The sequence below is a fragment of the Strigops habroptila genome, chromosome 3 (genome assembly GCF_004027225.2).
Source record: "Strigops habroptila isolate Jane chromosome 3, bStrHab1.2.pri, whole genome shotgun sequence".
Classification (NCBI taxonomy): Eukaryota; Metazoa; Chordata; class Aves; order Psittaciformes; family Psittacidae; genus Strigops; species Strigops habroptila.
In genome coordinates, this window is record NC_044279.2 from 76,992,254 (window position 1) to 77,006,265 (window position 14,012).

A 14,012-nucleotide genomic window follows, 5' to 3' on the forward strand; every position below is an offset into this window, starting at 1 on the left:
GTATATATTGAATATGCCACAAAGAATTAATCTTACTCTATTAGCAAGTCTAATAGTCTATGAGGAGTCTTTCTTTAGAAAAACGTGCTTTTAGTGAAGTCAGTATGCCAGTGTTATAAAGTTGGTTGTTTTCTACAGCAGCTCCAAATTACTGATGTTTTGCTGCGATAAAGGCATATCAGTTGTTCCAGATACGCTATTTAAAGTAAGCAAACTTCTTGCTGTGACGCTGTTTTGGTTTTCAGCCAAAGAGAAGTCGAAAAAGCAGCTTACTCTTAACTCCTTGATGAGCAATAATAGTTTGCCTTTTGAAAACACTGCTTTGCAGACTGCTTCTAAAATGAGGCTTTCTAAAGTATTTTCATTTAATACATGACAAAGTGTACGTTGTGTATGTATAAAGTCCACAGCTTGCCCCGGGGGGGAGAGGGTGTGTGACACACTGTTTTTACTGTCCTACGTGCATACATGTATGTTACAAACGTGAAAGTTTTGATTTTATTCTCTACTGAAGGGCTGAGTTCTGGTATCTTGAGTGCGGTTTCATTCAAAAAGTGTGGGACAGTCATGCTTTTATGAGCTAGTTGGTTTTAAACTGAGTAGTTTATCCCTTGCTTCGATATTGCAGTTTTGCAGTGATGCTGTAAACATCAGCTTTATTTCAAGCAAACAAGTAATTTTTATTTATTTATGTATTCATTTATTTATTTCCTCTCCTTGGAATTTTTATGTTCTGGATCTTCCAGGGTGCTATTCTGAAGGATCAGAGGGTTTTTTCCTTATAAACATCAGAATTCATTTGGCCTAAAATAATTTCATACTCCATTTTTGTCAGTTCAGCCTGAAGACTCATTTTTTACATGTCTGTCTCCTCTTTAGCCAGCTTTTGTATGGCTTAGGCCTGTCTAGTTTATGCATGCAAGCATTGCTTAGCAAGAAAGATGGCTGTGATGTTGTGCATTTTAACTTTTTTTTACAACTAATTAATCCCATTTTTAATCTTTTGATCAACAAGATCATAATTCTTCACATGGCTCAGTCTAGTGGAAGTAATTTTACCTTTAGGAATTTAGGGTCTGTCAATCCTGGGATTTATCCCATGCTGTGTTACATCTTGCTTCTGTTTGAAGTTCTGTTTAAATGTGCTGGAGCACACTTGCGTGTTTGGACATGCCAGAATCTTCGCATGCTGTTGAAATAATGGAGTGCGTCTGTTAAGTGGGATATGTTGAATGGAAGTAAAGTAAAACACTAATCCAGTAACAGTGCATTAAATTTTGCTTCATTTTTAGTCTCTGACATCCAGCTTCCTGATAAGATTGAAAAGCTTTCATCCACCTTGAGTAGACTGCCAGTATTCTTTGCTGCAGCAAGAAGGGCTTGCACCTCAAAGTGCAAGAACTCATTTGGGATTTTGGAGTGTGCTTTTTCTTCTATGCTTATGACCCTTAGTTCTAATGAGCTTTTGCTTTTTAGTGTATTTTTTACATAAATACTGGTATACTAGCAGATTGTACCAATGAAGCCCTTGTTACAGTTAGAATTGCTCAGATGCAAGTGACAGTGCTCAGGTCACATATGCAGAGTATGGGATAAAGGACTAATTACAGTCTAGAAGAAACATAGAATCATAGAATCACAGAATGGTTTGGGTTGGAAAGGACCTTAAGGTCATCTAGTTCCAACCCCCCTGCCATGGGCAGGGACAACTCACACTGGATCATGTTGCCCAAGGCTCTGTCCAGCCTGGCCTCGAACACTGCCAGGGATGGAGCATTTACCACTTCTCCGGGCAACCTGTTCCAGTGCCTCAGCACCCTCACAGTGAAGAGCTTCTTCCTTACATCTAACCTGAATTTCCCCTGTTTAAGCCTATTGCCCCTTGTCCTATCACTGCAGTCCCTCATGAACAATGTAGGACAAATCTGTTTCAAAAGAAAACACACTCACTTTTACTAGTAGATCTTTCTATACTGCAGCTTGGAATTTTAACTGGGTGCTGTGTGGTGAGATGTGATACAGTAAGGTGTAGTTTCATTCAGTTGCAACCAATTTAACATGTTCCTTTGAAAGAAGACTCCTTGCTGCTTGAGCACACTACTTCTGGAGTTCATCTTACAATACTTTAAGCTAATTCCATTTACAAACTGGGTGGAGTGGTCCAGGTGAGATTTTGAGAGTTGAATTTGCTTACCATACAATCAGCTGAGTTCCAGAAAAAGCTCAAGCAAGGGAAGGTCAGGGACAGCTCAATAAAGAGAAATAAAATGGAAGAAAATGAAACCTGCTTCTCCAGTGGCAGCAACAAGTTCTTCATGAAATAGCACTGTTGAAGACGGCTTACTTTGGGATATTTCATCCCTGTATAGACACAGAGGAGCTTTTGCCTTGGAAGTGTACCTGGCCTTGAGCTTGTTATAAAGGTGTTTTGCAACACATCTGAGACACCAGAGTGTGATTCCCAATTCTGCTGGTATCCAGGCTGTATAGTTTATTAAAATACTGAGGAAACTTTCAGAAATGCTGAGAAGCAGATGCTTGTAGTTATAGTTCACTGGAAATTCTCCTTGCTTTAGATCTTGACTAAAGTTGGATACTTTAGATTAAATTTCTGGTTTAGTCTCTCAAGTTTTGAGTCCTTTTATCTATCTCTGAACCATGAGATATGTATTTGTGGTATGATACTTTGGATCACTAGAGACCTGTCTGTAAGAAAGAGTTGGTTACATCAAGTGTTGTGTCTGAGTGAGACTGGTTTACGCATGCAAGTCGTTATTTCACATAAGGTGATGGCCTTTTAGCTCTGGATAGTTATGGCTAAAGCCTTTAGGGAAAATATTAACAGTTGTTAATGTGACCTTGTAGCTGTATAGATAAAAGCTTGTTTTGTTTAAGTGCTGCTGATTCTACAAGTGGAGTTTTGGAATTGCCCCTATTCTGGAAGAAGATACAGAAGTTGGCTCACAGTTTGGAAGCAGATTTGTAAATCATCCTATGCTTATTACAGTGCAGAGAATAGGATGCACCAACAGAAGTTTACTGTCACTCCTGTGTTGCACTATGCTATAGTGAAACCAAGTTAACTGTACTGACTAAGTACAGCAAAGTGTGGGGTCACAAGGGGGAAAGATGACTCACAGGGCTGGTATCTAGTCTTCATCTTTACCTGTGAGGAATGTCCAAACAGTGTTACACTGTTGTCCTGTAGCCCTGTAGAAGGAACTGGGAATTGCCTACAGTGAGATGCCACTCTTGAGTTTCAAGGAATTTTCATTTCTTACATTTTACCCCTATTTCTTCTGTGCAATTTTAGTTTGAGGTTGACTTTATAGAGTTGTGGGAGTTTTGCGTAGACTAATGCTCTGTGTGACACTTTATCTCTACCGATCAAAGCGTGTTGCCAGCAGATAGAATGTAATATATAATACGTCATCTCGTCTCACAGTTGAGTTTGTGATAGCAAAAACTTTGAAGACAACTTCTGACCTCTGCCCGTGCCTGACGCCCATACATTGCGAGAAGAAGTCTTTTTAAGACAGAGTTTTCTGGGAAAAATGAATGTTAGGATTTTGCAGGAAATAAACATCTTCCAAAAATGGTAAATTGTTTTGGGGGAGGGCACACTTCTTGAATACCTATTTTTACTTTTTTTTTTTTTCTGAAGTGGGTGTTTTCATAACTTGGACTTCAAAAGTATTTTCCTTTACTTCTTTAGTTAACTAGCTGAAAAACCTTCTCTTCTTTGAAATGGTTGCTTTTGTCTTAGCCTGAAGAGTTTATTATAAGAACTTTGATATGGTATTAAGTGTACTTGCATGATAGCTACTGGGTGTGTTTGGTTTGGGTATTTTATAAATAAAATTTTTTATTACAACGTACGGTTCCTCATAATTTGTAAGCTGTTAGTATGCCTTACTTTAAATACTCGGAATGACTAAGTCTGTAATAACTTTTTAAATGCTTCCCAATAATGTTGATTCTAAACTAAAGCGCAGTCAGGTCATTTTTAAGATCAACGCATGCTTTCTTCAAGAAAGCTAGAGTAAAAAGCTGGCTGCTGGGTGCTGTTTAGCAAACTTCCTCTTCAGGGTTGTGGTGTGTCCGTGTTCCCATTACTATGTGCTGGTAACAAATACCGGAACCACACCCCATTGTATTACTCTAAATTCACTCTGTTTGGAGTTGATGGATTTTTCTCCCTGTGTTGATCTTGTCAATTTAAGCACCTGGCTGCTGGAATGTATATGATGGACACACCCCCACACCCTCCACTTTCCTTGACCGGCCCAGGAGGAATTATCTTTTAGCTAATGAGAGAAGGTTAATATGCAGCATTGTCTTCTGAATGAATTGATGATGTTCTTGAAAGTTTTGCTTATGTTATATTTATCAGAAGACTTAACACTGCAAGTTAAGTTTGTGTTTAACAAGCTTTTTGTGTACAACTGCAAAAGGGAGACTATTGATCATAAAAACTTCAAATGTTAGTGAAATGCATCAAATAGTGAAAGTGGGAAGATAGCAAGTGTGATACTCAAAATGGCAATAAACTATTTCCTCCCCTGCCCCAGTTCAGTGAACTTTCAACATAGTGTTACATGGTTAGTGTGTCTGTGACATCAGTTCTTGCTCTGTCATTTGGAGAGTGTAACTTCATATTTCCTACGCGTTCATGAGGTTTCAGTTACACTTTGTCAGGAACTTTGTGGTCTTTTACATGTGATGCAGCCAAGTGTTCAGAAAGATCCCTTCCATCTCAGTAGAACTTTGGTGTGTGCTTACACCTAAGTTACTAAGATTATTGTTGAATATTGATTATTGTTATATTGTAGTCGTTGATGATGTGCCCAATGAAATACATCTCTATTAAAAGATGTATGACAAAGACAAATGCCGATAACTAGGTGTTTACTTTCAGGCTATAGATCTTCTTAACTTCTTTGATTATTAGTGCTACACGTCTTTGTAAGCCATAGCCTCAACTGTGATTGTGAATATGACATTTTTTTTCATTCTTTTCCATTCCCTGCTCTTCTGGTCACAAAACTAAGGAAGGTGCTTTTAAGTATAAGGCTGTGTGCCAGACAGTTACTGGAAGTCAGTTTGTATTTTGATCCTACCCTTTTTCAGCAGCCCTTTTAAAACAGCCCTTAAACTTTCGCCTGCTGCAGGAAAGTTTTTTAGAAATGGTATTCTTGTAACTGGCACTACAGCCCAAGAGACACACACAGCTTGACAGTACAAAAGTAGTAAACATAATTTGAGGTTATAGTAATTTTGAAAAATGAGGGTGTCACTGGAGAGCTTTTTCATATTGCTTACAGTCTGTGGCTCAAAGAAAACGGAAAATTTTGTCTCAATGCCATGACAATGCGAAGTATACCAACCTCCCAGTGCTTCATGTCTTTGCTGTTAGTAAAACTGAAAAACCTGTGGGGCTTTTCCTTGCCAGAGTTTTGGGCTGGAAAGTGTACTTTGACATTTTTATAGAGAACAGAAAAGAGCAGGACCTGACCTGGCTTAAGCAATACCAGACTCTGCATAAAACTGTTCTGTATGATGTGGAATGCTTGCCTCAAACTTTTGTTAAATCCAGACTAAACTGGTTACTATGTGTGAATTGCATTTGGTAATAATCCTAGGATGTTGTTACTAAGAACTCATCTTGCCTTTATCCATTTTCTCCATCCATGAAGAAGGAGAGTCTGCCTTTCTGACTCCAGGAAACCAGGAAGGCATTTTATTACTGTCCCTAGAGCCTTTTTTCTTTGAGAGTTCTTTGAAGTACTCAGTCAGGAAGCTGTTAACACATGACATCTCAAAATGTTTTGGTAGATTTGGTTAGCTAGGTAAATGTCTCTTTGTATGCTGTCTTGGCAGTATCTTGTGAAAATGCAAACAAAAATATAACCTATACCGAATAAAGGCAGTGGAAGGAAAAGTCCAAATGATGTGACAGCAAAGCCAATTCAACTCTAAGCTGCTTAAACTGTGGTCAAAAAAGAGCTTTGATTTGTGCATAAATATAAGAAATAGTTCAGTACAACTATAAACCTCAGCTTTGTTTATAAATCTGTTGTCTTTTATAATAACTTATTCTGAAAGATGAGTTATGCATGTTAGTTGTTTGTAAAGTGCACATCTCTGGTCTCTACCCCTTATCCATCAGATCATCTTTTTACATTAACTGCCTTAGTCTTACTCTTCCGTTATAAAAAGAAATTATTCCAAGTGAGCTGAAAACTTGGATTTAAATTTAATTTTAAGGAGGAGAAGCGAATTGGTTAACAAAGATGTGATTCACCATAGAAACAGTTCAGCCAATAGCATATGTGCAGTAAATTAACCATTTTCTGGTACTTTCATATTTGACACGAAACATAGCAACAAGATGATAGCTTGACAACAATAGCAGCTGCACATATTTTTTAATTCCTTTTTTGAAAGAGTGTTCTTGTGGAAAAAATAGATTCCCTGGAAAGTAATTTATATTATAAGTTTCATCACAAGAATTCTGTGGGTGGGTACAATAGGCTAGAAATTAAATTAGTGATTTGTATAATAAATGATGGTTTTGATGTGATATGACATTTCTAGTCTCTTACAAGCGACATAGCTACAGGCAATAGAATAATGTCTTCCTCTTGTGAAGATAAATGTCGTATCAGACCAGACCATCTTATATTAAATTACAACTTCCCTTTTTTTATCATATGAAAAGATTCATGAGACTGTTCATTAAATAATAGCACAACCCAATTAAAAGGGTTCTTTGGCCAAAATGTCTTGACTATATTTTCTAATATCAGGCGCGTAGTTAATTTATATAGGGTACTGCCATAAGAGGCCTGATCCAAATAAAGGAATTTTCTTTTATGCAGCAAGTGGTGTGATTGTGGCCACGCTGAGCTAGAAGGTGCTTTGCTTATCTCAGTTAGACCAAAATCCTCAAATGCAAATGAAGTATGATGATAAGAGGAATCTAGACTCTTGACTTCCTTTCTTAGGGGGAAAAAGGATATAGTACATGTGGCTCTTATACAATTTGGTTGTGCTTATACTGTTGTTTTTCATGTTTTGGCAGAGAGAAGGAGCAAGAAAGGGAAGAACAGTTAATGGAAGACAAGAAAAGGAAGAAAGAGGATAAGAAAAAGAAGGAATCTGCTCAGAAGGTAGGTTTTGATATTTGGATACTTTTATCCAGCTGGAACATAAATAGTGTTGGGGTGGTAAGATGTTAAGTTGTTTGTATTTGAGATTTAAAACTTGATTGTTTAGAGTGATGCTTCATTAAAGACTATCCCCCATCCCCCCCCCCCCCCCAATTTTTCTGGAACTTAAATGTTTAACTTAAGACTTTTCTTCTCCTTATTGTGTCAAGTGAAGTAAAAGATTTTTTTTTATATATATAAAATATTAGATTTTAAATTGGGTTTGAACACTTGGTGTATTAGAAGCTCTCGATTTCACTGAAACTCCAGCAGATTGTTTTAAGAACTAACTTGACAGGAAAACTTGAGTCCTGCTGCTTTATCCATGCTTTTGACTGGTAAAATCCTTTCTGTCTAGTTTTGGGCTTCCCGGTACAAGACATGTAACTGTCCGGGAGCAGGTCCAGGAAAGGCTGCTAAGATTATTAAGGGACTGGAGTATCTGATAAATAGGGGAGAGGCGAGAGAGATGCTGGGACTGTTCAGCCTGGAGAAGAGAAGGCTCGGGGGGATCTTACCAGTGTATATAGATACGTTGTGGCAGGGAGTAAAGAAGGTGGAGGCATGCTCTTCTTAGTGGTGCCCAGTAACAAGGTACAGGGCATTGTGCACAAATCGAAATACAGGAAATTCCGCTTAGTCATTAAAAGACTACTTTTGTGCGTGTGTGACTAGGCAACCCCTGGAATAGGTTTTCCAGTGAGGTTGTGGTACCTCTATCTTTGGAAATGGTCAAAAATGAGTTGGATGTGGCCCTGTGCAGTCTGGTTTGGATAACTTTGAGTTGGCTGAACTCCAGGGGGCAGTTGGGGAACCAGTCTGAGAATTGTGGACTTAGATCTCTAGAAGGGTGTCCCTTCCAATCTCACTGATGATGTGAAATTGACAGCAGAAGGCTTTACTTTCTTTCAGTAGTCTCTTTGTTTCAGTTGTTTCAGTAACAACAGATCCTACAAGAGGTCAGACATCACTCTCTGTTAGATTCTCTAGGTTTCTGCTGAGGACAGCCAGCACCGACTTCAGTTAAATTTTGTCCTATCCAGGGTTGTCTTAAATCTGGCTTTTTCACCAATTTCAGTCCATCAGTTTAAATTAGGTGCAAATAAAGTAGTGCATTTCTGTTGTCTTTATGCAGCCATTGTGTTGATACATCCCCAGTTATACCGCAAAGGATCAATAGCTGCAGAATAAGGTTTCTTCAGTCTCTTTTTGACTCAGTGTTGCTGCTGTTTAATGTTCAAGTACAAAAAATATATGTAGGAAACAGGAGGAGGAGAGCCTGGTCACTAGAAGACTAGTGACTTGAGGATTATACGCTGATATTCAGTGGTACAAGAGAAGCTTAAAAAGGTTATACAGATCATCTTAATAACACTGCTGTGTTTACTAAGGAATCAGTGCTTTGAGTACAAAGGAGATTTGCCAGCTTTCCTGTGTGGTCCCTCACCTACGTTATTCAGAATGATTGCATGTTATGATATTTTGCCAAGATCTTGGGAAGGGTAAACATTAAGTATGTTAATCTCCTAGAGACCAAACTTAACAGTAATACTTGAAGATATCTAGGAATAGCAAAGCAGGCAACTGAATGGACAGAACGTCAATGTGTGTGTTTGTTCTTAGTGGTGGCTTTCGCCAAATAAGCAGTAATGATTTGGGGGGTATCTTTTTTCAGACTAGAGTTTGTATAACATGAAACAATTGTTTCTGTCTGAATCTTCTGAAACTTATAAAATAAAAAATCACTTCAACAGAGGTTATGCAAGCAAATTCACAGACTGAATTCCTGTGGTTGGTGTCCCAGGGGTTGTTTGGTAGCTTGTCAGAAGGCTGAGTTTGATTCCACCTTCCCGTTCACTATAGATGCTCCTACCCTGCCCGTGCTTATAGGTTGCCCGCAGAGAGATGACAGCTGTAAATCTGAAATGGTGTCAAATTTTCTCAGCTTTTGTATTCTAGAAAAAAAAAAAAAAAAACCCAAACCAAAAAAACACAAACCACAAAACCATGTCATTTTGACTAGGAGAGAGATGCAGTATAGGGAGAAGTAATATGTTTGGGGTTTTTTCCCTGAAGCAAACTGTGGTTATCATGTAGAATTCTTTAAAGATTTGGCAAAATGGGGTTCTTCTAATTAGGCAAGTTACTTATTTACTGAATATGTTTGCTGTCGACCATAGTAAACCTATCAGTATTACCAAATTGGGTTCATGAATAATTTTTCCCCTCTTTGTTTTTAGTAGTGGAGCATCAGAGCCACTTAAGTGCTTAACAGAATTTTTGTTACAGGAGAAGACTTAATTTGACACATACAGAATTTTTCATAAATGAAGTTGAAAATTAATGTCTGGCTTTTTACAGATGCCATTTTGGTACAGGTGCATTTTGAATGTCTTGGAGACTTTTGGATGATGCAATTCTATGAAGCTATGATGCATAAGATTTTGTATCATAGTGCATGTGCCACCGCCTATTGCAGTGTTCATCTTTGCAAAGTAAATGGTGCCAGAGCAATTCAGTGCAGTTTGTCCTTTCATTCTTTACCATACAAAGGAGTTCTGGCTTGGTTGGTTTAAACAATAAACTGCTTTTTACTTGTGCTTTCATTATCCTTTACTGTCACTGTGTGCTTTCCAGAATTATGGACTCGTTCAGCAATTTCTTTTAAGAATAGATGTCATAGAACCTGACACATTGTGATCTTTAGGGTTTTTCCATGATTGTGTGGTGGAACTCATGATCGACAGGTTCAAAACATGCTACAATACACTTGATTACAGAGAATATACCAGTGGTATGTTTGTCTCTACTGTAGCTTGAAATCTGCTATGCTGAAAGAAGTACAGCAAAACCACATACTGAGTACGTTGGCCAGCGTGATGGCTCACTTCAATAACCAGCTTATTGCATTTAAGAGATTGTAAAGTCTGGTGATTTATAGCTATTGCAGGTATTTTTGCAATTGTGGCAATGAATCCAGTAAGGTTTAGGTTTCATCTCCTTGGAAGAGACGTCATGGGAAAGGTGAAATGGGAAGATGGCAGAGACACAGACTGCTGTTCTCATCTGAGGTTACTTCTGTGGGAATTCCATTGCTAGCCCCAGCAGTCCGCTGTAAGGATACTTTCACAAAAGGAAGTTTCTGTTACACTGCACCTCCAAAATCTGAAAGAACTGTAGCGCATGTTTATTTGTGCTTTGGAAGTCCATGGTTGGGATGAGGAGAGGAGTGTATACTAGAAATCATCATGAGTGAAGTAATTATTATTTCTGCAAGGGACTTTTCATAGAATTATAGAATCACAGAGTGGTTTGGGTTGGAAGGGACCTTAAAGGTCATCTAGTTCCAACCTCCCCTGCCATGGGTAGGGACACCTGCCATTAGACCAGGTTGCTCCAAGCCCTGTTCAACCTGGCCTTGAACACTGCCAGGGATGGGGCAGCCACAGCTTCTCTGGGCAGCCTGTGCCAGTTTTGCCTCAGATAAGGTTATTCCAGGAGCTGTAGTATTTTTGAAAACTTCTTATCTATGACTAGGAATACTGTAGTTCATTGGCTGATTATTTTCATGCAACAACAAATACTGTTCTTATGCTAATAAATCAAGGTAATGATTTAGTGCAGTCTGTTCAATGTTGTGTGTTGAAGTTCTTAAAACTCTATTTACATTCTTGCTCTTAATTTGCAGGTCACAGATCAAAAAACCAAAGGTAAGAATCTTTGATCCTAAAAAGTATTTTTTATCAACTTGAGCTGAAGTTTCAAATCTTGATTAAAATTGTTGGAAAAGGAAGGGCAATTATGAATCAAGATGAAATACTGAAGATGTGTGTTCAGAAGAAATAAAAATGGAGATGATTAAAATGGAGAACCTAAAACTATCCATGCTACCAGCATCAAAATACTTGAAAGGGGAATGAGGATTGTGGATAAAATAGGTTAGCTGAAATACTTGGTTTCCAGGTTTGCAAAGGTTTTAGACAAGAAGGCAAACACGAAACCCACCTGTATAAATTGAATGGAAGACAGGGAAAATGCTGCTCATAGTGAGGTACCAAAACGAATTAAAATGACTTGATTTTGGAAATTTAGGAGAAGGCACCAAAAAGTCCCAACAGATAAGGCAGGACTGATATTAGAGCATCTCAAAAGCTAAGTTTATTTAGCTGATCTAAAAATATATTTAATCTTGATTTGTATGTCAGTTTTCTAAAAAATGTATGGGGAAATTGCCATTATTGACAGAAGAGAACTAAGCTAGTAACTCGATTTTTCAGCTAACAATACCTTTTTTGGGGATTTAGGCAATGAAGCCTATATTAGCGAAAGCAAATTCTGTGATGGTGTTAGTTCCTCAAGGGTTCGTTTGTGGTTTTCCTCTTCTCTAATGCATAATAGCCCTTAGAAACAGCTTGCCTTTGCTTATAGGGGCACCTGGTGACCAGCTGGGAAACTTTAGGCAAGCTCAGTACAAATGCTGTGTGTAGGAGTGCCTTCTGGGTGGGAGTCAACTACTACTGCCTTACTTAAGAGCAGTACAGAGAAGTCAGATTTGTTAACTCTGAATCCAAGAGGAGGGTGGTGTTTTTCCCCCTTCTGTTTGTTTTGGTAGTGGCCATGTAGCCTAGTAAGCAGGTGAAAACTTGGCATCTGATTTCAGATCTCCTATAAGGGTGATGCATAAACAATCCAAAAACCACTTGAAGATCAGGGAACAGGGGAGCAAAGCAGAGGTGGGAAGATGGGCCCAGTTCTATTTGACTGCTCATGTTTTTAAATGGCTCATTGCCCAGGGTGATAATCTTTGCCAGCTGTACATTTCCAAGAAATTTGGGGCTTAGAGCAAAGTACTTGCTGAGGGTAGAGTTTCATACTGGGGTACAGACTTGCACATAGAAGCAAGAGGTTTGCTGCTAACTGCTTATTCCCTGCTCTTTGATGAAGTTGAACTTGAACAGCATTTGAGAGAACAATGAAATTATAAAAGGAAAGAGTCACAGTGAGTTCTTGCAGCTAGCACAGGTTAAAGTGGAAAAGTTTCTGATTTTCATTCTTCCTGTTTTTCAGTGCCCGAAGTGACGAAACCAAGCTTAAGCCAACCAGTGGCTGCCAGCCCAATTGGCAACTCTCCATCGCCACCAGTCAATGGTGGCAACAATGCCAAAAGGGTGGCAGTGCCGAACGGACAACCGCCAAGCGCCGCCCGCTACATGCCTCGGGAGGTGCCGCCGCGATTCCGTTGCCAGCAGGACCACAAAGTGTTACTGAAACGTGGGCAGCCCCCTCCGCCATCCTGTATGCTCCTTGGGGGTGGAGCAGGGCCTCCTCCCCCAACAGCACCAGGAGCAAACCCAAACAACGCACAACCAGTGACAGGAGCACTGCTGCAGAGCGACAGTGGGACTGCAACAGGCAAGTTATGATAGTAGTATTAAATGAACATGTGTGTGTGTGCACGGCAGAAGAATGATCACTAAAATTGTGCATAAGTGTATCATATAACAAAACTCCTCAGATGGCTTCTGGAGAGCTTCTCTTTTAGCCTATAGACTTTTCTTTTGCTATTAGAAGCAATGGATGCAGTTTTTACTAATAGATGAAACAAGAAAGAGGGTTGATTTTTTAAAAATGCTTTGGGTGGTTTGAATTGGATGCTGTAAAGCTCTGAAGACCACAACAAGGTAAACCCAGATCATGGGTGAGTAGCATTTTATGGCCATCGAGTAGTTCTTAATAGCTGTTCAGGTTTCTTTGATGACATGAATTTCCTACCTTGTCATTTTTTTATATGATCTGGTAAAACTAACTTGTAGATACCAGGTCTGCAAATGGCAGGTGTCTATCGCTTCTCACCTGGATGAAATAGGAAGCTGGTGCTCTTGCTCTTGACTTTTTTTCAGTAGCAGTCTTGGTTTTCTCCTTAGATAAGCCTTTTTACAAAAGTGGTGGCTGTCCTATTTTTACTCTTCTGTTCACTTTGAATTCTAGAAGATAAATTGATTTTAAGATTTTTTTTAATGAGCGTGTTTGACTGCTCCTGAATTTTTTAGACCCTTGGGGAATTGCAGTAACTGTAATATTTTCTTCTTAAGTTATAATAGTAGAACAAACAAAATTCCACTCGACATCTGCCTTCTAAAGAAAAACTTAGATGATCTGAGAAGTCAAGGACAGCTTCGGTTCTGCCAATGAGGGTGTTTAAAAAAGAAAGAATAAATGCTTGAAAGTCAAAAGAAGAAAATAATGATACCACTATGTCTGAGTTGCTTTTGAAAACCATCCAGGTTAATGGGATGGTTTTTTTACCACAGTCCTGGAGAGCATAAACTTTCTACAGTTTTCTGTGGTTCACAAGGAAAAACAGAGGTGACTTGGAACTTCAGAATCAAGTAAGCTAGATGGGATGGCTGTCTTTATTAGAAGGATTCTAGGAAATTTAATAATTCTGCTTGTTTTGTGGTTTCAATTCTTGAATTCCTTTGCAACAAATCCCTGTTTGACAGATTATTTGTTATCTTTGATGTTCCCTGTTTAAGGGGGAGGGGATTTCAAACTGCAGTGATGAAGTTTTAGCTAATCAGTTCAAAAACCAGATCTCTAAGAGATGGCTGGTTTTGATAAAACACCTGAAAGATGAAGGGGGGAGGGAACCCACACCCCAAAGTCTTGTGACTGTATATAAAATGCTAGCATTATGTCAGCATTTGTATACCTTACAGTGATTGCAGTAGACTGACAAAGGAGACTTGATGGTAGTGAGGCATTCTAAAAGTTTATAAAATTTCTCATGAACAGCGTTTA

The 14,012-nt window shown here is 38.8% G+C and overlaps 1 protein-coding gene across 27 annotated transcripts in view; it reads left to right on the forward strand.

Moving 5' to 3' along the window:
* Positions 1 to 14,012, forward strand: part of TNRC6B (trinucleotide repeat containing adaptor 6B) — a 146,859-nt gene that overhangs the window by 82,929 nt on the left and 49,918 nt on the right. For 26 of the 27 annotated variants that reach the window (XM_030478339.1, XM_030478314.1, XM_030478321.1 and 23 more), the window contains 3 exons: positions 7,085 to 7,172; positions 10,900 to 10,921; positions 12,279 to 12,623. In XM_030478339.1, coding sequence (XP_030334199.1) covers positions 7,085 to 7,172; positions 10,900 to 10,921; positions 12,279 to 12,623 — 455 coding nt within the window. Of the gene's footprint in view, positions 1 to 2,648; positions 3,599 to 7,084; positions 7,173 to 10,899; positions 10,922 to 12,278; positions 12,624 to 14,012 lie in introns of those variants that run through there. The other variant, XM_030478333.1, reaches the window with a different exon arrangement.